This window comes from Malaclemys terrapin, chromosome 19 (genome assembly GCF_027887155.1).
Source record: "Malaclemys terrapin pileata isolate rMalTer1 chromosome 19, rMalTer1.hap1, whole genome shotgun sequence".
Taxonomy (NCBI): domain Eukaryota; kingdom Metazoa; phylum Chordata; order Testudines; family Emydidae; genus Malaclemys; species Malaclemys terrapin.
Genome location: NC_071523.1, coordinates 13,689,444 through 13,716,522, shown reverse-complemented (window position 1 = coordinate 13,716,522; position 27,079 = coordinate 13,689,444). Strand labels below are relative to the sequence as shown.

The window sequence follows — 27,079 nt, the reverse complement described above, 5'->3', positions numbered from 1 at the left end:
AGTTTCCAACCCCTTGTCCATGGGAACACCCCATGGGATTTCTGCCAGCTGATAGCCCATAATTTGGCATCTGTTATATCTGGATTAGTAATAAGTAGAGATGGGCCCAAACAAAAACCTTGTATCTGAACACCCCCAAGCATTGCTGCATGCCCAGCAGTTATCAGATTGGATCCCACTGCCACTCTACGGAAGAGCCCCAAGTAGTCAAGTTCATTATGTCCTTCCATTTAACAGCTGACCCCATCCAGACGCAGAACAAGCATTTGTACAACGCAGATCTTGGGCAGGCGGGCAAAATCACACACCAAGACTGCATTAAAGAGAGAAAGGAAAAGAACAGTTCCGGCAAATGAAGGATGGTTCCTCTGGGGTAAAATTTAAAACATTTCAAGCAACTTAAAGCAGAGTATGGGCCTCACACCAAAGATTTCCTTTGTCAGGTCTGAGGGACTTCCTCAGGTGGAGGAGGCGGGTCTCCAAACCTGGGAAATCACTGAAGCAGCTGATACGTAGACTTTATTACATACTGACCTCATGTGTGGTCTTACTGCACCGCCATGAAAGTTATCAAGCCAGAGTCTGTACTGGCATACATCCTTTGCAATTCCCTGGACTTTGCACAGGCTGGACACAAGTCAGTTTGGACGGAATATGGTCCTTGAGTTTATCAGTGTGCAAAGAACCTGGCTCAGCCCACCCGAAGCTTCCATCTGCAACAAATACGAACACCTGCGTTGTTTCATTTCACACCCGCCAACAAGTCCTGTTGGGCAATCTGGAAAGGATGTGACGTAACCGGACTGGACGAGTTACTTCACTTCACTCCCTTGAGGGACATTTTGTTGTCTCGTTTGCCAAAACTGCCAGGCTTGGCGAGAAACAGGACAGATAAGAAGAAGAACAGGAGTACTTGTGGCACCTTAGAGACTAACAAATTTATTAGAGCATAAGCTTTCGTGGACTACAGCCCACTTCTTCGGATGCATATCTTTATCTTTAGTCTGTATCTTTTTGCGGATACAGACTAACACGGCTGTTACTCTGAAACTTGTCAGGACAGATAAGGATCTCGATGCTCTTTTACTCCTGTTGGTTGCTGACAGATTTCAATGTCTAACTTCCTTATATCTGTGGTAGTCATGGCTTTATTGCCCACTGGAAAGAGAGCAGAGCCTCCAATGTTTGAACAGACACTTCTCCCACCCTGGCCTCAGTGCATTTGCATCCTGCTGGAGAGCAGGGACAAGAGCTTTTCAAATAAGTGAGATCCCTAGGTGCTAAGGAACAATATTCTCTCCTTTACATTCTCTGTAGCCCCCACTGCTGTGCTGACTGCAGTAAATTTCACTGCGGCTCGGAGGACAAAGTATTATGCTTACATTTTTGGACTGACCCCATAATGGGTCCTTCATCAAGTCTACTCTCAAATAACAGTGTGTGGGATTTGACCCTGAGGTCTAATTATTGACAGGGCATATATCCCCAAATATCCTTCATACTCACTTTTCGGCCTTCTGAATGTGATAACAAGTATAATTTATTAGGGAAGTCAATGGAGTTACAGCCAGGCTGAATTTGGCCCTCTGTACCCAACAGGGGAGGGGAGCATCCTCCATCCTTGTAGAGTTTCGAAAAGACACTCATTATTGTAGCATCTGGGAGCCACTGAAGATTTTACAGGAACAGATTCTCAGCTGGTGCCAATGAGCTCAGTTCCACTTACTTCAAGCCCATTCACACCAGCGGAGTATTTAGGCCAAAACGTTTTGGAGTCACATTGTCAATTTCAGAATAAAAAAAAAAAAAAGAGAGAGAAAGAAACTTTTAACATTCAGTATGAAAAGTGATAACACAAGACATGTGTGGGTTACCCCACTAGTGCTGGGTGACATTTCAAACTGCTTCCTTACTATTTTAGGACCACATACTCTCCCCGATCTGCACAGAGGCCTTGCTGATAACCCTGGGAGCTGTTCATGGAAGATAACATGGGAATGTCTACACCGCCCGGATCAGTGAGCCCCCACCAGCCAAGGTCCACAGACTTGGGTTAGTGGGGCTCACGCAGCACTCGAAAAGTAGTTGTGTAGACAGTGCTCTGAAGTTGCGGCTCAGACTAAAGTTTGGACTCTGGAACCCTGCGAGTGGGGAGGGTCCTGAGCTCAGGCTCCAGCCCAAACCCGAATGGCTACTCCGCAGTAGAACAGCCCCACTGCCTGAGCCCAAGTCAGCTGACGCAGGCCAACCGTGGGTGTTTAACTGCAGTGTAGACATACTCTAAGGGACCATACTGAGCCATTTTCCATGCTTCGTTAGACTCCATTCTCTGACCCAGACCAGATTCTGATCAGCACCATTCCAGGCTGAAGCTGGAGAAACTCCACTGAAATCAATGGAGTTAAACTGGTGCAAATCTGATCAGAATCTGGTGATGTATTCACACTGTAGTGAACATTTTACACTGGTGCAACTCAGATCACAACTTAGTAGTAGTACTAGTAGTAGGTATGTAGTGTCATGGAGCAGAACTCAATCTGCTAGGCGCTGTACAAACACAGAACCAAAGATGGGTCCCCCGGCATTCACACTGTAGGGTTTATTTTCCATTCTTTTAAAAACCTACCCTAAAATATTACAGTATGGACTATACTGGCCTACAATGCTTGAATAACATAGCGAAAGCTGGAGTGTCTTGGGCCATCAATGAAGAACACTAGTATGTTTTAGAAGGGCTCTTTAGAGCTAAGTGGGTAAGTCACCAGGGGGAGATAAAAGGCAAATTGGTATCATAATCCCCTCTGAAAAAAAAGTGTTTGTGTTCTGTTCACCCCCACCATAAAGAAAAAGCTCGTGAGCACCCCAGATTGCAGGAGGTACTAGGGGAAGAAAAGTTATTGATCTGAGAGAATTCATTTTACTATAAGGGGCTGGTACTTTTACTTATTTAATAAAGGTCTGGCGTCAAACCACTGTGAATTTCAGGATTATCTAATTCTATCTAATCTCATTCAATCATTGATGCTCCAGACAGTAGCAAAAAGGAATGCCTGTCCTTTCCTGTCTTCAGGCGCTATCTCTGGTTGCCCTAGCAACACGGCAAAAGCAGCTTCAACAAAGCTGAGTATCACCTATCACATTCATCCCTGGATAAGAAGAAAGGAGGAGGTTACAGGGGAGTTTCTGCAATTTGATGGGTAGACACATGCAGAACTGTTGCCACCACTGGAGGGAAATGGACCCATAACTCTGAATGAGCCAGGCCCGGGAGGAGTTCGGATGGATCTAGACTCCTGCGGGGAAGCGTGAACATGAAGACAGTGGACTGACTTCCCACTGTCCAGCAGAGCGTACTGCTTTCTTTTATTACAAAGTTTTATAGTAAAATAAGTTGTGGCGATTAAGTGGCCTGATTTAACTGGAGCTATTTAAAATCCCAGCGCTGTTTTTAAAATAAGTTCTGAAAACACTGAGTTAGGACCCAATTAGAGGCACCCACATGACTTCCTTTGCTGCCATATCACGACCAGGACTATTTCCAAGGAGGATTTATTTTCTGTGCCAAAAGTTTTTAAATTCTCTCCTCTAGCACTGAAAATTATTTTGCTTTTCTGCTCCTTAAATCACTGTTCAAGGAAGGGTGTTCAAGGAAGGGTCTTCCCTTCTAGATGTTGAATGCAAAATAAATAAGTAATGGGTGCTTGTCTAGCATCTTCCATCCAAAGATCCCAATGCTCTTCAGAAACACGGATTAAACCTTACAACAATGCTGTGATGTAATTCGGCGTTGTTAATGGTTTCTGGTTTGCAATGTGGTACACTGAGGCACAGGAAGGAAAGGTCAAGAACCAAATTTTTAAGAGTGGCCACTAGTCTGGAGTGCCCAACTCGAGATACCAAGGGCCTGACCTCTGTGGGAGCTTTGGATGTTCGGTACCTCTGAAAAATCCTATCCTACTAGGGTATGTCAACCAGAGCCCAAGCCACATCAGAAAAGCACCATCTGCACAACTATTTATAGCACACTCATGTGAGCCCTGCTAGCATGTGTCTGTGGACCCAGGCTAGGAAACTTGTTCCCCAGATGCTGTGTAGACATACCCTAAGTGTCTAAAACCAGGCACCCAAAATTAGAGTCACCCCAATTTAAAGGGTGCTTTTGAAAGTATGGGCCTAAGAGACCTGTCCAAGGTCACAGAGTGACTCAATGTTGGAGCTAGAATACAAACCAGGAGTCCTGACTCCCAACTCTTGCCACTACAGATAGGCACCTCGGGTTATTTCTTTATTTCATTGTACTGAGAAAAAGAAAAAGCAGCAGCTTTATCCAAGCAAATGGGAAAAGCCTGGAGTTCTAAGACAAGCCTCGCATTAACAACAGCCGCTGCGTGATCATCTCAACCTGCTGCAATAGCACAAACATAGGCGCACGATTAGTTCACAAAATAACAGTAGCTTTCAGCCCTCCGAGAGTTTCCACTGAATGCCGTAAGGAGTAGCATCACCATCACACTCTCAGTTTCTACCCCTACCTGCTGCCCACACAGAGATGCTCAGTCCTTTCCCATCTGCAACTCAGGGTCTAAGCCCACACACCTTGTTCTGGAAAGCACCCTGCTGAGGTCAAGGCTGTTTGCGTGAGCCCCCGGTCTAAAATTATAACCTCATCCGTATCTGGGGCGATGTTCTGCCCTCAGACCTCTCTGTGCAATCAAGAGTGCAGCCCTTTAGATGCAACTTCTCTAACTTCTGTTGCACACACGGACAGTGCTACTTTTTCCTGGCTTTCCCCTACTTTCACTACAAATCTTAGGGGGAAACAATGATCCCTCCATCTTATACAGCCCAGGTCATAGAAAGGGTTATGCATCTACATGAGATATTATTTCTTTTTGCTCTTTCAGTAGGTCTATCCAGCCTGCATGCAGGGTAAACAGCAGGCATCACTTACAGGCCAGAGAGTCTGCTTGCAATGAACCTGTCTTCTTGACTCAGACTGGTGAGGATTCTATGGGCATTCGCCCTGGTTGGAGATGTTAGAGATGAAAGAAAACCCTTGATCTACCCACAAAACACCCAACACACCTGAAAATGAAGGATTTCCAATACAAGGGCTATATACAATATTATATATTATGATTATTAAAGGTTATCAAGGAGCAGGGCACATTTGCACACAAAAGCATCCCTATTTTGCAGCTATGTAAATGCAAAATAAAGGGAAAGCAGCTAAAGTTCTGCTTTAACTAGATCCAGAATATGGGTAATTTTTTTTTTCTTCCAGGCTTGGGAATTCCCTCCATCCACCTTCTGAGACATGTTACAACAAAATCCTGCATCAGATTATATTTACGACCCAGGGGAAAGTGTAATTTCCTCTCCGCTCTCACTGGCTTTGTTAAAACAACACAGCCAAAAATAAGAGCAAGGAAATGCATTTCCCCGGTGGGGTGTACTGGAGAGATACCTTAGTGTGAGAGCAGCAGAAGGATGAAGCAAAGAAGCTAAAGGAGACGGCCATCAATTTCACTTACAAACCCACATGTGATTCATGCGGCGATAAATAGCACAATCAGTGAAACGTCTCTCTGTGCCATCAACTGGAAGATGCAAATTTGGTGACAGAGGGCCCAATACTGCAAGGTTCCCATTGATACCAGCGGGAGCAAAGGATGCACATTACCACCTGGCAGGACTGGGCCCAGAGCTGGGGGAGGGGGCTTTCTCAGGCTGTTGGCTTGGTGAAGATGATGCACTTCGCTCTGGGGGAGGATGGGGGTGGAGAAGGAGGAGGAGGAGGAGGAGACAATGCTGCCAACCAAGATTCAGCACTGGCATCTGTTGTGTAGCAAGAAGCTTGCCAGCCCTGTGGATGAAGGAAACAGACTGTGCATAGGAGAAACAGAAGACGACAGTAAAAGAAAAAAAAAGAACAATATGTAATAAGTGGAGGGCAAAGACGAGTGTATAATTCCCACCGAACGTTACTCTATTTTTACGTATATTAAAAACAGAAGGACTCTCTTCAAAAGGCTACGACAAAGAATGCTGCTTCTCCACTCTCCCTGCCTTACAAGCCCAATACAGAACATAGCATAAAAAACGCATCACCGCTACACAGTTTAAACAGGGGACGGTTTACTTTTAAATGCACAGGAAAAAAGGAATCAAGTCCAGACAGTGGGAGTTAATACTGGTCCCTTTGTCAGCTCTGCAGGTTAGGTCCCTTGCTCACTAAAGGCACTTGCCAACAGGCTCCAAACGAGCACTGATCCTTCTGATGAAGGCCAACAGGTTTGGATGCCCGACCACTGCAAATTAAAACCAGGTGTCTGTGCCCTGAGGCAATAGAGACCGCCCTAAGCAGTTTAATGACATCTCTAAAGAATTTTGACAGCAAAATTACTTATCCTATCTCACCTTTACACTGCCCTTGACACAATCCTAACGAGATGATGTTGCTTTTGCTGCTTTTATTTAGCTCTACCTATCTCTGCTCTACATTTTACTCTTTTTCCTTGGACTGGTCGATTTTTCCAAACTCACTGGAGCGTCTTTAAACTTGATTCCGCAGTTTGCCGGTCATGCAGCCTTAACTGCAAAGTCTAGTTTGTGTCTTCTGACCGACTGGCCTGAATCCACTCCAGCGCTTATTGATGGTATGGTGTAGGACCACCCACTCCCCAGGTGCAGAAAATCCACCAGGGGGCACAATGCAGCCAAGCAAGAGTGACAAACTACACTGTGCTTGGGGGGTGGGGAAGAGGGCATGGACACGGATTCATTGATCTACAAGCCTTACGGAGCCCCTGCTGGAAATTAAAGTTACCGTCTCCAAGCAGAATCCCTGAAGCAGCGGAAACACTGCCTGCCATCCTGCCTCTGACCTCAGGCATGAATTCCCCATCCACAGCACCAAGGAGGGTTACTTTGACTCATTATGTACAAGCCCCATTAAGGCATTGGTGGCCCTGCTCCTAAGCCCGCAATGTAATAGCCCACTGGCATTCACCTTGCTTCTTTACTCCCTAGAACAGCAGCAATCTTGACTGTCGCTGCATTACAGCTCCCATTTTTACCCAGGTCGGTAAATATCCTCCACCTTGTACCCTTTAGTGTCCCCGGAAAGTTAACACGATTTTCCTAGACTGGAAAAGCTTATGCACCTCTACAATTCACTCCCCACATTGTGCTCCAATTAATGTTTTCCTTTTCAGAGCGCTTTTAATAATCTGCAAAACTAAATCATTCGGTACTGCACCAGCGCCCTCCACCCCATTGCTCTTATCCTTACACTTCTTTAGACAAATAGTAATTAAATGTCTCATCCATGCAGCACCTTCTTCCAAAATCTCCAAGGCACGTGGACAATCACAGAGCAATTGTAAGGCATTCTGCACAAGGTCTGGCCTTGAAGCCTACTCAGGAGTAACAGCTAGCACAGAACACAGCTTCCCACTTAACAGGCAGCATCTTCCAGGTGTGTGCTGGCTTCTCCTTCACCTCTGGGTGCAACTCAAGCTACAGGCTTTGTTCTATGATGCTCTGTATGGTCCCAGGACCCAGCAAGTTTGGAGACCTGCTCCCTCACTGCCACAAGAGCAGCTGATGTGTATTTGCTCACAGCCCCTGCATTGGAAAGTCTTGGGGCTGGGAGTTGAGGACTCAACTCTACACTGGGCAGGCAAAGTCGCTCTTGTTCCCCTCAGGGGCATCGTGTTTTTCCTCAGACTCCTCGCTGAAGGGGGTTGGCCACGAGAAGGATACATCAGCTGAACCTTTGGGGCTGTGGGAGTGTTTTGGTTAACGCCGGAGGTCAGGCTCAGAAAACAGGTCCAATGCATGCAATTTAAACATCTCCTAAATAAATCAATTACAAAAATCCTAAACTAAACTGAATAATTCAACAACAAAACCTAACTAAACTAAAATGTGCTGGATTAAACTCAACACTCCACATCAGCATGAAACCACAAAACCAGCAAGCTGTGCCGAGGGCCGCCAGGAATAAAAATGTCTGTAAATCTGCTTCCCAGAGGGGCTTTTTCTACAGTCATAAGGGAATCGCCAAGGACATAAAGGCAAAGCTGAAAACAGCTACCTGCATGCAAACCCCAGGATCCGTGAGCTCCAAAACTCAGACTCTCAGACAGGAGCCCAAGATCCAAGCCATTCAGTTGAAACCAAGTTTTCAGGCTCAATCCTGCCCACACAGGCACCCAGGAAAGCAGCCATGACACTGAGCAAGCTAAGTCCTATTCATACACGTGAGTTTCCCTGGAACAGTCTCACCTCATGCAGGAGTCCCCAAGCTTTCAATCAGTTAAATTCCAGCCCCCTGCAGCCAACAGTAGGGATCACAGTGGGGCTGAACTTCCCCGTCTGGCTACTCGCTTCTGACCCCTTCAGGTTGACAGAGGCACCGCAAAGCATTCTTCTCCATCCCAAGGGCAGACGACCCGAGTCACTCTGCGGGGTAGATAGGGAGAGCGGCTCTGACCCCACTGGGACAGATCAAAGAAAAACCCATCTCAAGACCCCTGTATAGCTATATTACTAACCCCACTGCCTCTGACCTAGGAACACTGCATGGTTCTTGGCACATGTTGAGCTAAGCAATGGGAATTTTAACTGACCGCACACACTTTGTTTCTAAATTAAAAAAAAAACAATTTAGATCTTTTCCAACCTCACACACAATTGTATGGTGATGACAAGAACCAACCCAAAACGAAACAAAACAAACACCCTCTATGTCTATCAAATCAACAGCAAAACTGGGCCCCAGTAAACAAATAAATTATCATTGTCACTGACCAAGTTATACACAATTACCATGAGCCCTGGCATGCAAGAAAAGAGGTAGAGGGATTTTAAAATATATTTTACTGGGATTTCTCTTTTGTTTTACTGCACCTATGCCACAACATGGTTTTAAGAAGCCTGCCCTTCCATCTTTACATGGGATCTGCACATCAAACCCAGGGTAGATAAGGCAGACTTTCAAAGAGAAACCCTGGCTGTGAAAAGACAGAACTGAAAAAAAAAAAGGAAAGAAAGAAAATCCCATGTTAAATCCTAAGACATTTTCAGAGGCAGCCTGGCTCAGGTCATTATGAAAAATACTCTAAGGGTCACGCTGGTGATGGAAACAAACAAAGGAGATCCATGCTTGAAAATGCTTCCCCTTTGCTATACTGGGCATGCAATCCTGGACATTACAAATCTAAGCCCCTTTGCTCTAATGAGAGAGATTTTAGTGCTGGCCTCTGCAAAATCATTCCCCTGTCCTCCCCCACTTTGCTAAGGTGACTGTCCCCTATGAACAGGTCAGGCCTTCCTCAGGGGCCTGGCACAGCCAGAAAAACCACTCGCCACCACCAAGAGCAGCACAACCCTATCCAATCTAAGGGCTCCTTTCATTGCAGAGACTGAGAGTTATTGGCATTGTGCGTGTGCAGGAAAGTTTAAGGGGAAATGCTGAAAAATGGTTCATAGCTGAAATGCATTGGAATGCACCAAAGGGCCTTTTGTAATTTAAACCATTCTTAACTGAAAATATTTGGGATCCATGTAAATGGGGGATACAGACCTAAGTATGCAATTTACAAGTCTCCTGCCTGCAACGATTTCTGTGCCTTTTTGGCATCCTGCATGTGCAGCATAACATAGGAGTAGAGACCCAGGCAATTTAACCTCATCTGAACTACAAAGACTGAGGGTGCATGAACCTATTGTGTGGGGGGGGGGCAGGAGTGGGGGATCTAGCTCTCCTTAACCGCAAACAGAGGGTGCATGGAAGTACCACAAGTACTCCTGTTCTTTTAGAGGGTGCATGGAAAAACAGGGGTGCAGGCCTATGCAAAGCAAACTCTCCTTAACGGTGAAGACTTAGAAATGATGCATGAAATCCGGAGCGCTCCAGCCCCCTTTCATTGCAAAGCGTGGGGGAAGAGGGGGGGTGTCGGGGAACACACGCCTGTGCAGCGCCTGGACTCACCTAATGGCAAAGCTTTTTCTGCCTGCAAGCGACTGTGTCCATGAAAGGCACAAACCAGGGCGGGGGGTGCGTCTGCCCTCTCCTAGCCCCGGAGTGACCCCCCCGCCCTTCTGCCCGATTCCCCACGCGGCTCTGATTGATGCCCCGGCCAGGCTCCGAGACGCGCCCGGGGAGGGGGAGCCGCTGCCGCTGCCCGAGGGAGGAGGCGCCGAGGCAGCAGGCGAGACGCGGCTGCTCCTCCTCCGCCTCGCAGGAAACCAGCGGTCGGTCACAGAACTAGCCGAGGCGCCGGCCGCCGTCTGCAGCTGCAGCAAAAGAACTGCGACGGGGAGGGGGGGGAAGCGGGAGCGATCCGGGCGCTGCTTGGGGGGGGGAAAGGGACCCGAGTCGCATTCCCTGCTGCTTTGTGTGTGTGTGACCTGCCCCTTGCTAATGCAGGGGTGCGGGGGCACCCCCCATTCCAACCTCACCTCAGGGGGGAACTACATCAGCCGTCCCAGCCCCGTAGCTGCCTGGGGGTAGCCAAGCTGGGCAGGCACCAAACAAGTCTGCTAGGTCTGGCATTGCTACACACACACTCGCTCTCTCCCTTGCAGACCCATGCACTGAGGAGGGCTGTGCAGATCCTCTGTGGGAGGCCAGGGCACATTCCAGGCCCGGAGATGCCCTGAGAAAAATGACCCCTCCTGACCCCTTGGCAGACAGGAGCTCATGTGCACTGGCTGGCCACCTTCCCCTCTGTCAACTCCGCCCAAGAAGGTGTGGGGGGAAAGGGGTCTTTCTTTCCTTTTGCTGGGTTGATTTTGCTTCTGACGGTTTTACAGCAGCTGGTAAAAGGTTCAGGCCCAAGGTAAAAGTCTCCAGCTCTTTAGAGCTGCTTTCCCAAACTGGTTCCACGGCGATATGTAATTTGCTTTCCAAATCAATCCTCCCTTATCAGACCCCAAAAAGGACCCAGACAGGGCCTGAGAGCAAGCACTAATTTTGATTAAAACTCTTGATGTTACAAATTCCATTTGACAGGGTAGAAGAGTTGGATCAATTAAATGTAACCTTTGCAGAAGGGAGGGCCGGGCCAGGTGTTTGGGCCATTCTGCTCTCAGCCTGCAGCACCAGCAAGAGTAACTCACCCATAAGCAGCTAGTTCTGCCCCATTTCAAAAATAATTCATGAGCTTGGCTGGTCTGTTCCTGTTGACAGTAGGCCATCTCATGTACACCAGATTCCCAGCAGTGTAAACTTCCCTGGATAGTATCAGGCCCACAGTTCCATTGCATGCTCTTGATACAACCATAGCAGAGGGACCCAGATCTCACGGGTGTAATTCACACTTTCCTGCTGTATCTACAATATAAAATACAGTAAGTTCTGTGCAGGATGGCTAAGAGCCCCCTGCTCTCATTGATTCTCAAACCACAGTCATCAGACAGGGAAAGATAAATTGTCCCCATTTCTTAACTGTTTCCTAGTATAATTGCTTTGAATATATAGTGCATGCAAATACTACAGCGCACTGTCAGGGGATTCCAGATTTAATGTGAAACTGCCAGTACACACTGGAGAGAGAACCAGCTAAATCATGCTTGCCTGACAAGGGAGAGTAAAGGGCCAGTGGAACCTCTCATGTGAGTAAGGCAAGTGGGATTTGGTCCATGGATAGTAACTCACTTTTTTGTTCATGGGTTGTAGAAAGAAGAGTAAAGTTAGCATCAATAAGGTTCCCCTTCAACGGAGGAAGGATGGTCTTGTGGTTAAAGCAGAGGCCTGGGAGTTAAGAGACCTAGGTTCCGTTCTTCGTTCTGATGCAGTTTTCCTACATGGGATCTCAGGTAACCACTTAAGCTCCAGTCCTACAGTGAGATCTACCAAGTACAGCCCTGTGTTTGTGCAGAATCCCCCTTGAGTCTGTGGGGTTCCATGAGAATGGAGGAGGCCGCTTGTATGGATCTTGTTGCAGGATCAGGGCCTGATTTTCCAAGGTGTTGAGCATCCAGAAATCCAGATTAAGTCATTGGGAGCTGCAGGTGAAAGTCAGACCCTCAGACCCAGAGCTGGTTCTAAGGGCAGGCAAACATGGTGATCGACCTAGACTCCAACTTTCAGGGGGTGCTGCACCACTCAGACCTTTTTAGGGGAAGGGGGACAAAAATGTTTTCTGCCCTGGCTGGTAAAACAGCTCAAACATCTTAGTACTTCAGCTACCCCATCTTTAAAATGAGGATAATGACACTTTCCTACTACACAGAGGTGTGGTGAGGCTAAAGTACTTAAGAGTTTGCCAGATGCTTTGAAACACTATTATGCAAGATGCTATATAAGTGCATTGTTTTTACATTTTAATTTTTAAAAAGGAAAAGAACATTTTATTTTAAAAGGACTTGTATTAAGACACATTTATCAAATATCGTTATCTCCATCTTTCACTTCAGTCATTTCTTAATAACTTTAGGTTGTCTCTCTGGAACACTACAACATACTCCGTGGTTTTAACAAGCTTATGACAATAATGGTTAGCTTTCTCATAGCATGATCTACACTCAAAGTAAGGAAAATTATGCCAAGAGCACGCTGATTGCTACACAAAAATGAACAAAATAAAAGCCAGTTGCTGTGCTAAAATAATCCAGAATAAAGGTTATTCCGCTGTCAAAACCTTTCCTACTTCATCTCACTGGGAGAAAGGGGCTGGGAGACATGTCAAGACAGATTTTCTTTTCCTTTCCTAATACTAAATGAGCTTCTATTTCCATTGATATCAGGAGTTTCTGAACTTTTTCAGTTTAGACCACATTTTAACATGGAGATCGTCTCCAAGACAACTCCCCTCTCACCTGCAATCAGGTAGCATCCCTGAGGCAACAACAGCAATTGCTTATGTAGAAAAGTAACCTTAGGAAAGTATTTAGTGTCCTTTTAGCTGTCTTTTAATGCAATTTAGCAGTTGGAAATGAGGAGCAGACATCATCATGTGATCAGACAGTTCTCAACAGACCACCAGCAAGTGCTCTGCAGACACCGTGGTCCATGGACCAAAGTAAAGGAACCTCTCTGATCTGTAGGGTCAATAATAAAAAATAAAGTGCACAAAGGGCCCAAACCTGTAAACACTAATTACCCAGCATAGTGCTTACTACTGTGAGTTGTGTCGCTGAAGTCAATGAGACTACTCATGGTAGTAAACATTATGGATGAAATTAGGGCAACCAAATAGCAAGTGTGAAAAATCGGGACAAGGGTGGGAGGTAATAGACGCCTATATAAGTCAGAGCTCCAAATATTGGGAATGTCCCTATAAAATTGGGACATCTGGTCACTCTAGGTGAGATGCTGGCCCCATTAAAGTACTGTACATGGCAAAACTCCCATTGACTTCACTGAGGCCAGGGTTTCAACCTATGTGACTTACTAATTGTGAGATAGTATCAGAGGGGTAGCCGTGTTAGTCTGAATCTGCAAAAAGCAACAGAGGGTCCTGTGGCACCTTTAAGACTAACAGAAGTATTGGGAGCATAAGCTTTCGTGGGTAAGAACCTCACTTCTTCAGATGCAAAACCCACGAAAGCTTATGCTCCCAATACTTCTGTTAGTCTTAAAGGTGCCACAGGACCCTCTGTTGCTAATTGTGAGATAGTAATTGAAAAATTATATAATGAGATAAATAGTATCTTTAGCTTTTGTTCTGCCATGACTTTTTCAGTGTAAACAGCTACAGCACAATATGCTCTCAAGAGTTAAGTTACAAATATAGATGATATATTTGCTTTGACTTCTGCAGGCCACTTACTGAACATTTTTCTAAGCAACTTTTCATTTAAACATGCATATATATATATGAATATACACAGAGGAATCATTTAAATTCTGGGATTCTAAATAAACATACTTTACTTTCTCAGAGATTTACCATGTATGACCTCATAAAGACAACAGAAGAAAAAAATAACCTGGATAAAAAAATATAGAGAATAGCATTTGTTTCCACAGTTCTCGTTATAAAAATGCATTCAGTCACAATGATTCTTCCGACTCCAGGATTTAGTTTAGTTGTGTGAACCAAACAGGATTTTAACTGATAAAAATAATTGTAACTGTATCTTTATAGTGTACACACATATCCCAGCTACACATATTTTTAATGTCTTAGTTCTATGCAAGACACACTTCTGATTCCGCAACACGCTGTATTTATGACATCACCATCTTCTCCATGGAAATCCTGATGTCGCACATAATGAGATTTTAAGAGTCCCCAAGAAATACTCAGATGGAGGATGGAAAGCACTGTGAACTCAATGTTTAAGGTGAAGCAAAATAGAGCTATAAAAACAATGATCACTGTCAAGGATGAGAATGTTATCAAAGTTTTTTTTCTGAGGGGAGGAGGTGGTAGCTCCAAGATATGTTTGTTAATCCTTCTCAAGTTTATCTAAACCTTTTGCAAAACATGAGTGCTCTGATCCTAACATGTGGGTACTTTTAATTTCCTTTGTTTCAGTTGCTTTACCCTTCCGCAAAACACAAACACACACACACACACAAAAGGGGGGGTGAGGCTGGAGCTGGTGAATTATTTGCACTTTGCATAGCTGTGATATTTTCCCCCGTCAATCATACATGCACACTCTGCATTACATCCTTTGGGTTAAGCACTGCTTTGCCCAGCCGCTGGGTTTGCAACCTCCCCTTCCTCTGACATTTAACAAGACTGCAGCTATGCTCACAGTGCAAAACAGCACTTTGGAGAAGGCTCAGCGACTGACATCCCTAGCCCTTTAAGATCACAATTCCGTGATTACAGAAGGAAAAGAAAAAAATTAGGCAAAAAAAAAAAGAGTGGGGAGGAGATTTGACTAAAACACATATTTTAGCAATAATCTTACCACTGGAGACGAAATTCGACACCCAGGGCAATCACAGATTGGAGGATGTACCTGTAAGATTCCTTTGGACATAAGAGTCTTCAAACTTTTCCCTGGATGCAGAGGAGGAGAAGAAAAAGAAACAGCACTGGTTTAAAACAAAAAAATAAATGGCTTTGCAGAAAAAGCAACTCGGATCTTTCCATGCAAACTCACAGAGCCCTTCTCTTCCCGTTCCCACCCGATATGGCTCATGCTTGTACCTTAATTGAACTTTCTACCCTGTAGAAATCGGGAAGAGAACCACCAGCGCAGCCCTCATTAGCTTCCCTCTAACCTTGTTAAAAATGTTCTCGCCGTCTGGAGAGATGACTAATGAACATAACAACCAAGCGCTCCAGCCCTGCATGTCCACCCCCTTCCCCCACCTCGCACACATCACCCCGGTGCCGTTCTGGGCACGGGTAAGGGATGCATTTGCAATTAAAAGCAACGGAGGAGATATTGAATGCAAACCACAAGGCAGCCCGAGACAGCTTCTCCCCCGCCCTCCCCCTTTCCTCCTCCATCCATTTAACCTCAGTCCTCCTGACTCACCCCAGAGGGACTGAGATTTCCTGAAGACAGCCAGGAGCCCAGTGATAAAAAATGAGGAGAATAATAATAATTAGAGCGGCCCCTGGAGTTATTCCCCTCTTCTCTAGCGATCAATAAACAAGGCGAGGTGTCAGTCACCTCCTAATGGCTCTTCAGACCCCTGGGCTGACACCTCCAGCTCTCAGCTAATTACATGTCACACTGACTCTGTCTTTCCGCCTCTCCCCCCCGCCGCCTCCCTATGCAGCGCGTCCAGGGAGAGCCAAGTCCTTAGCTCTCCACCTGCGGAGACACCAGCCGCTCCTCTCCGCCGTCCCCGGGTTCTGGACCTGCCCAGCTCGGGTCCAGCTGCGCCGGGGGAGGTGGGCAGCTGTCAGCAGAAGGCAGACCCGTTGGGGTCCCGCACCACCCAGCTGCTGGGCCGGAGGAACCCCCCGCCCCCTCCTCCCCTGAGGCGCCTTTCCTCATTTACAGAGTGACAAGCCAGCACATTTCTGCTTCAAGCCCTCACAACTTCCAAACTCACTCCCCCCCCTCTCCAAACAGACACACACACACATGCAGCCAGGTACACAAACACAGAGACAACTACACACAGACAGCCACTACTATGCACACAGAGATAACAAGAATACACACACACAGTCACAGTTATATACACAGATACCACCACCCACACAAACGATAAAGACAGCCACAAATATACATACACAGATAACAACGACCCACACACACTGCCACAACTATACACACACACGGATAACAACAATACATAGACACAGAAGATCACAATTATACACACAGATAACGATAAACACAGAGACAACTACACTCTTACACACACACAACTGTACACAGAGAGAGACAGCTACACACATAGGACAACTAGGGACATAGTTGCGCGCGCGCGCACACACACACACACACACAAACCACAACTATACACACACTGCTCACACAGCTCTAAACAGAGACAACAACCACAACTACACAGAGAGAGAACCACAACTATACACTCACACACACATAGCCAGCCATAACCGCATACACAGAGACAACCACAACTATACACGGAAGCAGAAAACCACAACTACACACACACAGGCACCCCCCAAAAAAATTATACCCCCCCAACAGGAAAAATCTGCCCCCCACCCCGGCGAGCACTTACTTCACCCGAGCGCTGCCCGCTCCGGCCTGCACCCCAGCAACAACCGCCCCATCTTGCTAAAGCCATGCCGGCTACCGGGCTGTTTCCGTTTGTCAATTGCAGCCTTTTGTCAATTTCGAAGCGCCGCGCACCCGGCAGCCTCCCGCGTTCCCCTCGCTCTGTGTGGCTGTGTCAGGTGCGGAGAAAAGTGCCCAAACCCCACCAAGTATAACTCCCCCCCCCTTTTAATCCACAGTCAGTTGTACGCGCTGGCACAAGACCCAGCTCCCCTCACACGTCTCCCCCCAACCTTCCTTGGTTCAGCCTCTGCCCACATTGAATGAAACTTCTTCAGCAGGATGAACTCCCCTCCCCTCCCTCTGCGCGATCCCCAAGCTCCCGTCCCCCGCAGGAGAGCCCGGGATCGGGGGGATCTGATAGTTGGAGGGGGTGTCACTAAAAAGAGAGGGGCAGGGATCCCAGAGGGATCCCCCCCTGACAATGCTCACATGCCATCAGACTCCCTCCCGCTTTCACAACGCCTGGCTCTTTGGGGAGAGGGGCGTGCGCGGCAGACAGCCGTGCCAAGGAGCACCCCTACCCGAGGGGCAATGTTAGCCATGCCCTTACCTTTGTGCCGGATGCTCCGTTTCCAGTCCTTGGCGGTCTCCCTGCCGCTGACAAACTGGAACTCGTTAGGGGTGAGCCACTCTCCCCGGTACCGGATGGAGGGTCCTTTGCTGCCCTGGCATAACTTACTGATGTAGAGCAGCGCCTTGTTCTCGCCGCACTCCACCTCGATGCACGGCTCCCCGTTGTCAAAGAAGGGCTGGAAATCCGGGATGGAGGAAAAGCGCTCCAGCATCAGGTCCTCGGGGAGGTGGTGATGGGGGTGGTGCGGGTGGTGGGTCTCGGGGAAGCCCAGGTAGGCACGGTGGTGGTGGGCAAAGATCTGGTCGTAAGCCGGAGGGTGGGGGGTCACCACCGGGATGGCAGCGGCCGCTAAAGGGGCCAGATAGTCAGGTAAGGTCTCCATGGGCTGGTTAAAAGCAGCCAGGGCCATCTCCTCCCTGTCAAGTCGCTCCTTCTTGATAGCAGGCATGGTGCCGCTGCGCTCCCAGTGCGCCCTCGCCTCTCCAAAGCACAGTGGCTCTGATGTCTCCGGTGCAACTTGCCCCCGCTCTGGCTGGAGTTTGGATGAAATGCGCCAGCAGTAGCAGCAGCAGCAACAGCACCTTTTGCGCTCGGGTGCAGGAGGTGGCGGGTAGTATCCCCCGGAGGAGCCCGCTAGCAAATCTCCTCCGCCGGCTCCCCACCACAGCTGTCTGGGATCCCTCTCCCACCGAGCGGCTAATGCACCGTAGACCCGGGAGCCGCTGTGCTGCTCACAGATCTGCCCCTCCGGACTAACACCTGACATCTTGGAGAGGTCTCTGCTGCCGTAGACATTATTTTGGTTTCAAACGCTTATTGATCCCCCCCCCACCGCCCCGATCGGCCCACCTTCCTCCCACGCGGGAGGATTCCCCGCCACACGGCCCCTCGCCAAAGGAGACCCGGCTCCTTGCTTTCCTTTATTGAATAATGACAATTAAACCCCGCGCCCCCTGCCCTCTCCTGCGCTCCCTCTGCCCTCCCCTCGCTTGCACAAACTGGACAGCGCTGTGGGTCCCAGCGCGCCCCCCTCCCCCGCTCCCCACTAGTTTGACCAGGCAAGAGAAGAAGTTTTTCGGGGCTGCTTCGCTTTCCCCTGCCAGCTGCAGAGCCGCTGCCTCTGCTGATGGCTTTATTAATGACCGGTCCTTACTGGGACTAGAGTCCATTTCCCCTCCCGGCTAGAATCATCATCCGAAAAGCCCAACTGTGCCACCACCCTCCTAATGAGCTGCTGCCACTACATGGCGTATCCCCCCACCGCCCCAGCACACTGCCCCTGTCCCGCAGGTCCCTGCATGTGGCGGGCTGGGGGCGCGGGGCTCCCCCTCCACCCCGGGACAGACAGACAGAGGGAGAGGTTCTCAGAAGTCACACAATGCAGTTCGGAGACTCTGACCCAACAAGATTTCCCTTCGCCGCCGCTTCTCTAACTTGGCCCATTTAAACAGCACAGGCGCTTGCACACACACACACACACACACACACCACACACACACAAAAAAAAAAGAGGAAAAAAAAAGGCAGCAAGCGCTCACTCCTGGAGAGGGGGGTTAGCGACGGACGACAGGCTGGCTCCATCGCCCCAAACGGAGCGTTTCTCAGCCACAAGGTGTGGGGCTGGTTGCAAATGCCTGGTGCCACTTTGGAAAGTCAATATGCAGCCGTATGAATGAATAGGGGGGGGGAGAGGAAATCCTCTGGGCATTTACTATGTTAAAGGCGTGAAGACAAGGGGGAAAGGCACACACTACAACCTATATTCATTTTTCTCTAGCTCTCTCTCTTGCTACACACTGTACAGTTTTACACTAGTTTAGAGACTTTCTTGCAAAAATCCATATCCTGTAAAGGGAGGTTAGATCTTTCCTTCCCCATGAGGCAAGGGGCAAGAGACTTAATATAAATTAACCTTAATATAAATTAACTATGAGTCATGCTAGTCATGCCATGAGTTCTTTCCCAGCTGTACAGTTCTTTCCTGGGAAATAGCCACAGGAGATTATGATTGAGGACTAAGAAACTTGTTCGTTATGGTAAATGTCTTGTATAGGATGGAGCAGGTTCCCTATACTGGGGTGCAAAGGGGCAGTGGGGTGCACTATAACAGGAAGACTGATGAGGACCGATGTGCTATGATGGAATAAGCGATCAAGAAAAGAAAACAATCAGAAATGATCAATTTCCAGCATTTTACATTAAATATGCCCAACAAGTCTTGCAAGGTAAGTGACAGAAGGGGACAGCTCCCTGACCCTTAACCCCGCCTCAGTAACAAACACTCTAAGCTTTCTATCTACATATATCCTTTTATTTGGGGAGGAGGGGGGGGCTGAGGGATAACCCCAGACTAAACGTACTCTGCTGCCAACAAGATGTGTGTTCATTGTTAGGACAATCAACCATCAGCAGAGTTAAGGGGGCTAAATGTAGCAGTTCCTAAATAATAATAATCCTTTGTACTTGTAGAATGTTCTTTAATTGAAGGATCTCAAAGCACTTCACAGACTTGGGTGAATTAAGCCTCACAGCACACCCGTGAGGGAGGTGCCATTATGTCCATTTAACAGATGGAGAAACTGAAGCCCAAAGAGGTCAAGACTCAGACCGTGAACCCCTTACTGGCATGAGGGAGCAATCTACCCACACAAGTAATCCGTCCCACTGTAACTGCTCACCAGTGCAGGTAAAGGGTACATATTCTGGCTCTAAGTGATTAGCCCAAGATCTCATGGGGTTGTTTCTGCCCCCTTGCTCACAGCGAATAGTATCATGCTCTGTGGGTAATGCCCTATAATCAATGGACTACTTGTGTAGAAAGAACCACGCCACCTAATTAAGGGTAGCAGAATCTGTCTTATGGTGTCTCAGTGGTAGAACTGGGGAGGGAACCTGGAAATGCTAGGTCTCAGTCTCCTCTTGGAGCTACTTGACCACAAACCTTGTTCATAGGATCGTGCTACAGTTTGTTCTCCAAAGATGCAAACTCTGGAACAATTTTCACCTACAACACCTTCATGCCACGTAGGCTTGGCTTATCTGGGATCGAAATTAGCATACCGCAATGCACTGAAACCACGTCTCCATGATTCCTCCAGGAGGGCGCACAGGAGTACCCCCCTCTTTACAGCTCCCAGACCCTGCTGACCCAACTGCCCTGAATTCAGACTTGAATACCCTGCCCAACAGCACGCTTGTGTTGCCATCCATCCAGACAGCCCTTAGCAAACAGCTGTGATGAAACCCTCCTTAACTGAGACCTTTTATTTACCTTCAAAAAAAAAGTTGGCTTGCCAAGGGGGTTTTCCCAGTACTTATTAGCACCCTCACTTTTCATCTCTGGAGAACTTAATTCAAATCTGGGGTTAGTCATAAATGAAATGAATGTGGCAATCTCAATTCTAGCCCCTATATGGAAAGACATCTATAGGCAGATGTCTATCTGCTCATGGGTGTTTCATTCCTGGAAGAGCAGACATTGTTGCAGGCCACAACTGAAGTACTTTGGTTGTGTTGTGCAGCGGCTCAGCAGGGCTTTGAGCTCCCACACAGACTTGAGGTGTGCTGGCAGAACTGGGGGAAATATGCTGTCTGCCTGCCCACACTATACTTTAGCCTGTCCTATCAATCTCTCACTCACAAGCACCATCATTTACTACTGAATGAATCCTTCTGACCTCCTCCCCAGCTCAACTAAAGCACAAGAACACCTGCTGGAGTCCAACCGTCTGGATGGCTGAGTTCAACAGTGGGAAGCCTGATGCTGCTCAGCTCTGGCCTCCGCAGAAGAATTCTCAGGGATTAATGTAAAGAGATTCACCAGATCAGAAAGATATTGATAAATTCAGACATACCAGAACAATACAGAGAACCACATACAAAGAAGGCGCAACTTGCAAATGCTAAAACTAAAGAGCTGGAAAATATTTGGAAGTCTGGGGGCAAGATTCATCCTGTAAACCCCATGTATCAGTGCGGGGTGCAGTGTGCAGGAGGGATTCGTTCTTGGAGGAGGGCAGGTAGGGTTTACACTGTTGGCATCTTCCCAGGTTTCACCAAGTGAGGTCAGCTTTAAAAGGATGGTCAGAGCTCCATAGGGATCCCACTGGCAGAGGCTGCTTGAGGCTATGCTGAATCAGGGAATCCTCCAGGTGCACCTTCCTCGGCAGGTACAGCCCACTTTTGGGGCTGCACTAACCAGCTCTGGTCTTGCAGTGGAGTAGAGGTTGTGGGTGCCTTGCCCTCCTGCAGTCCCCACTCAGGAGGCTCTTTGGAGCAGGGACTGTCTTTTTGTTCTGTGTTTGTACAGCACCTCGCACTGCAGGGTCACGGTCTATGACTGGGGCTCCGGGGTGCTATTGCAATACAAATATTATTACATTTTCCATTGCCAGGATCCCTGCATCCTGGAATGTATCACTTAGGGCTGAATCAAGCTCAGGGTCTTTTATTTCTCTCTCAGCTCAAATGTGCCAGACAAGTGCAATGTATTAGCTATATTGTAGACCAAGTTATGAGAAGAGATGGTCTTGTGCTTAAAGCACAGAACTGGAAGCAAAGAGACCACTAACTGTCACTGACTTCCTGCGTGACTTTGGATTTACATGCATAGGGCCTCAGTTTTCCCATCTGTAAAACGGGGATAATACTTTCCTTAGTTTGACTGGTTGTTATTATTTCTTTGTATTACAATAGTACGTAAGAGTCTCCAGCTGAGATCAGAGATCCATTGTGCTAAACCCTGTACACACACCTAGTGAGAGACAGTCCCTGCCATTAAATAGACGAGACTGACAATAGGGTGTGAGGCGAAACAGAGGCACAGAGGGGTCAGTGACGTGCGTGAGTTTACAGATTAGATTAGTGGGACAGCTGGGAGTAGAACCCAAGTCTCCCAACTCTAATAATTCCTATATAGCACTTGTCATCAATAGACCTCAAAGTGCCTCCCAATCTGTAAAATATTTATCCTCACAACACCCCTGTGAGGTCTGGCAGTGCTATTACCCCACTACATAAATGGGAAACCGAGGCACAGAGAGGCGACTTGCCCAGGATCACAGATGATGGCTACAGCAGAGCAGGGAACTGAACCTGAGTCCTAAGACAGTGCCTTAACTACAGGGAGTTGTGATGCTTACATCATTCATGACTGTGAAGTGCTCTGAAACCTTTGGATGGGAAGTGCTGGAGAAAGGCAGAGTATTCGAACCATTCCCATATTTATCCCTGGAGTTGTGACTCAAAGAGATATCAACACCTTCTCTCCTTCATTCCTCTCCCCAGGTCGCCTCCATAAAATTACCTTGACAGTATCACACCAGCTACGGGAAGCAGATGTTTGTCCCTGAAACATGCTATTGAATTGCCCTGAGTTTACTGAAAGACAGGAGCAAGACCAGTCCAATAACCATGACACCGCTTCCCGAGCCAATCAAGCTTCTGCCTGCCCCAGAGGACATCAGGCTGTCTAACAGCCAAGACTCTGGGCTTTTTATCTTTTGTTGCATGCCAGGTGTAGCCCTGCCATGTGATGCTCTGTGTTCACTGCAGCATGCGAGCAGCCCAGCAGTGCTGCCGGAGTCACGCTCAGTGGGATCGGTACTGGAGGTAATGCTAGCCTCAGGCCAGACTGCTTCATTATGGGAGATATTTTGACAGCCGGGCAGTAAGAGCAACAGCAGGCAGGGCACAAGTGGGACTTCTGGGGAAGGGGTGTGGAGACATGGAGAAGGGTTCTGCTGTTCAACCTCACACACACACGGGAATGCTGGGTTTGACCCTTTTCAATCCAATTGAGACAGCGGTAAATCTTTTACACCAATTTATTGGAATGAAAAAGAATCACTGATGGATACAATGAGATTTTTTCCTTTCCTGTTTTCTGAAAGAGGGTCAACGCTGACATGAGGTTACTGCACCAACCTGAACCTGTACACTGCAAACGCCCCCGTCTAACACACGTCACTCTGATTGTGCATTTCGCGTGCTTTCCCAAGAACAGCCTGGTACAACATGTGTGGCATAAGGAGATCTCGCCTCATCAAGCTCTCTTCACACAACACCTCCTCCAAATTCGCCTTCCCTAGAAAAGTCATCTGTAAGCCAGGAGACTTAACCCAAAGACTTAGGCACTCCCAGCTCTGAGAGAATAAAGTGGAGGAGGGAGGGCAGTGATTTATGTGAAAGCCACAGATATTATCTCTAAACTATCTGCTCCCTCCCTCTAAATATCCAATAACTCCCCAGGCAGGGCATGCATTTCCCCCCCTCACCCTCCCGGATAGTTTGCATTATCATTTACTAGGTATACTGACCTATGTCAGTAGCTTTGAGAGCCTTGCATGCCATTAGACAATGCCACACTAAGAATTCCACAGTTACAGCACCAGAAAGTTGGGAAGTATTGACAGCATAGGCACGACTGCATGGGTGCTCTGGGGCTGGAGCACCCATGGGGAAAAAGTAGTGGGTGCTGAGGGTGCCCACCGGCTACCCTCCTATCAGCTCCCCTCTTTCCCCCAGTGCCTCCCGCCTGCCCAGAGGCCCCACTTATCAGCACTTCCCCCTTTCTTCCTGTGCCTCCCACCCGCCGCGATCTGCTGTTTCGCGGGGTGCAGGAGGCTCGGAGGGGAAGGGGGAAGAGGGCGGAACGGGGAGGGAAGAGGTGAAGTAGGGGCAGGACCTTGGGGGAAGGGGTGCGGTGGGGACGGGGCCTGGGGCAGAGCCAAGGGTCAAGCACCCCCCAGCACATTGGAAAGTCTGCACCTGTGATTGACAGAGCACTATCTTTGAAAAGTGCCACAGGTGGGCATGGTGCAGACATATTAGCAGACAAGAGGTCTGATTCTCCTCTCTTGCATACTGATTTAAATCCACTGAAGTGCAGCTACACTGGGGGAAGTAGGGGTCAGAATCACACCCGAGGTCTCTATCTCAAAGAGGTTAGCATCAAAGGTCATGATCCTGCTTCCATTAAAATCTCCACTGACTTCGACAGAAGCAGGAGCAAGCCCCGAGTTTATTGTGAAAGCTACCAAATGACATTTATCAATCAATCAATCAACTCAAGTGCTCCTTCTCAGCCAAGCTCTTTGAGAGCAAGGAACTTGGCCACATTATAAGTTGTCTGTGTGATGTAAAAGACTTTTATAACAGACAGCAGTGGAATAAGGAGCCCCATATTAAGGCCCACATTACACTCGTCATTGTCTCTGAACAATCACTCTTGTTGAAAAAGCCTTCTCCTTTACTGCTCCGGCCATGGGCCACAAGCCCTGTTCTTCATTCTGCTTCTTCAATCCGCTTCCTCTTCTCAAATCCCATCCTAAAATGCATCTTTTCTCCCTGCCCAGTGGCACTCTTTCGCTGATTAGCTTTGTAACTGTACCGAGAGACCCGGGATATCAAAGCTGTGATACAAAAAAAAGAAAAGCCTGCTTTTTTTTTTCCTTTTGCTTCAAATGCTCACACTTTGTACCACTCTAATTTGGGCTATTACCGAGGAAAAACACATTGTGTCAAATACCATGGCAGAAATGGTCACAACGTGTGAATCTGAAGCTGGACGCTGCCCCAACACTTGTAGCTCACTCACCCCCCTTTCCCTTCGTCCTTTCCTAAAATCACGATAACAACAGGATACATAGGCAGCTGTGTATAGCTGGAAGCTATTGCTGGGTTAGGTCAACCAAAAGTGAGTGAATGTCAGTAAGAAGATAACATTAAACAACCTGTCCAAATTAGTATCCTAAAAGGACTAGTCATGACATCCTTCTTAACTCTCTCTCTCTCTCTCTCTCTCTCTCTCTCTCTCACACACACACACACACACACACACACACCATAAAAGAACAAGTCACGGCATCCTTCTTAACACACTCTCACACACACCGACACGTTCAGTGGTCTTGTCCAAACAAGGATAAAAAGTGTGTTGTTGGAACATGTTAGCTAGCACATTGTAACTTTCATGTTGGAAGAGTTGTGTGTAGACATGGTACACTGCTTTTAACATGTGCTAAACTGGTCAAATGAAAGACTGTGGGGAGCATCATTTGACCAGTTTAGCACATGTTAAAGGACACACCGCTTAATCTATAGCAGACTTTCCAAACATGTTAGAGCTAACACGCCTTTAAAGCCTAGTGCTGGTCTATACTGTTTTTGTACTGCTTATAAGTATGTAAGTTTAGAAACTGATCTTGTTGAAGTGGTACAACCTCTTAGTAGCTATGGGAATAATCTATACTGATAAAAGCATTTTTATACCAATATAACTGCATCCACACTAGCAAGTTGTACCACCCTAACTATATCCATTTCTAAACCAATATGGTTATCGCAGCACAAAAGATGTGTGTGGATTAGCCCCTAACCTAGACAAGGCCACAGACACACTCCTAGAAACACACAGATATTCTGTTCTATATAGGTCAGGGGTAGGCAACCTATGGCACGTGTGCCGAAGGCGGCACGCAAGCTGATTTTCAGTGGCACTCACACTGCCCGAGTCCTGGCCACCGGTCCGGGGGGCTCTGCATTTTAATTTTAAATGAAGCTTCTTAAAAATTTAAAAAAACTTATTTACTTTACATACAACAATAGTTTAGTTATATATTATAGACTTATAGAAAGAGACCTTCTAAAAATGTTAAAATGTATGACTGGCACACGAAACCTTACATTAGAGTGAATAAATGAAGACTCGGCACACCACTTCTGAAAGGTTGCCAACCCCTGATATAGGTACATGTATACCACATTCAGACATTTACAAGGATACACTTGCAGACACAGTCACACACATGCAGAATCACACACAAATACACGTACATACTCTCATGCAGAAGGCTCTTGCAACAAGAATTAAGGTTCAGAGAGAATGGGGGTATAATGTCCTTAATATGGGGCTCCTTATTCCACCAGTGTCTGTTAAAAAAGTCTTTTATATCACAAAGACAACTCACAATGTGCCCAGATTGCTTGCTCTCAAAACCCAAACTTGTACACACACAGAGAACCACACCCACTCACATGCAAACACTCATTCACACCTCCAAGATTTGGCACAGGGGCTGGGCCAAGTCCATGGTGATCACGTTTAGTTATGGTTTGTTTTTCTTTTCTTTTAAATCTTACTTTCCCAGAAGAGAGATTCGTTCAAGTCAACCTGTTGCCATGGCTACGGTGCAATGAAGAGCTTTAATCAAACAAAACTCTGATAAGATGTAAGAAAAGAATAACGCAAACATAACAAAATAAAAGGAATTTCCAAAAATATGTAAACAGGCATTTAAACATTTGAACTTCTGCTCACGATGATCTGAGTTCTGCGTGTGTGTGTGCACGCGCGCGCGTGTGTGTGTGTGAGAGAGAGAGAGACGTTCTGTAACTAGTTAACATTGACTTCTATTTGTTTCTTGGACTACAAAACTAACTTTTCTGCATTCGATCCTTTTAAATACCAACATTTTTAAGTGTTATCCTTGCTGGATTTTTTCTCCCTGTTGCTTTCTTTATTTTACGGTATGTCTACACTGCAATTTAAGATGTAATTGTAATGCACGTAATCTAGTTTGCATAGGTAACAACACCAGGGAAGATGCAGCAGCATGGGCTAGCAACACAAGTATATATCCAGGCCCCGGGCGGAAGCTAGCCTGTGCTGAAGTCCGGGCCGCTGCATCTGCACTGCTATTGTTATCCATTCTAGCTATATTAAAACTTGCACAGGTATGCCTATCCACACTACAATGACATCTTACATTGCAATGTAGCTGTACCCGTAATCAGCTGCCAGGCTCAGAGGCTACCAGA

At 47.2% G+C, this 27,079-nt stretch overlaps 1 protein-coding gene and 1 long non-coding RNA gene across 10 annotated transcripts in view; one reads left to right on the top strand and one right to left on the bottom strand.

Annotated features, from left to right (window-relative positions):
• Positions 1-18,047, bottom strand: part of SAMD11 (sterile alpha motif domain containing 11) — a 179,538-nt gene extending 161,491 nt beyond the window's left edge. For 3 of the 8 annotated variants that reach the window (XM_054009060.1, XM_054009052.1, XM_054009054.1), the window contains exons 1-2: positions 17,237-18,047; positions 14,881-14,972 (exon numbers count right to left, since the gene is read on the bottom strand). In XM_054009060.1, coding sequence (XP_053865035.1) covers positions 14,881-14,972; positions 17,237-18,026 — 882 coding nt within the window. In that variant the 5' untranslated portion in view covers positions 18,027-18,047. Of the gene's footprint in view, positions 1-14,880; positions 14,973-15,456; positions 15,529-15,738; positions 15,886-16,627; positions 16,783-17,236 lie in introns of those variants that run through there. The other 5 variants (XM_054009053.1, XM_054009055.1, XM_054009059.1 and 2 more) reach the window with 5 other exon arrangements.
• On the top strand, positions 17,387-26,502 carry LOC128826037 (uncharacterized). 2 transcript variants are annotated; one of them, XR_008442777.1, is made up of 4 exons: positions 17,387-17,474; positions 19,314-19,485; positions 22,547-22,870; positions 26,410-26,502. It is a non-coding gene; the product is annotated as an uncharacterized LOC128826037 (long non-coding RNA). The 2 variants fall into 2 exon arrangements; XR_008442776.1 differs by lacking the exon at positions 26,410-26,502 and having other exon boundaries at positions 22,547-23,819.
• Positions 26,503-27,079: the final 577 nt, after the last annotated feature.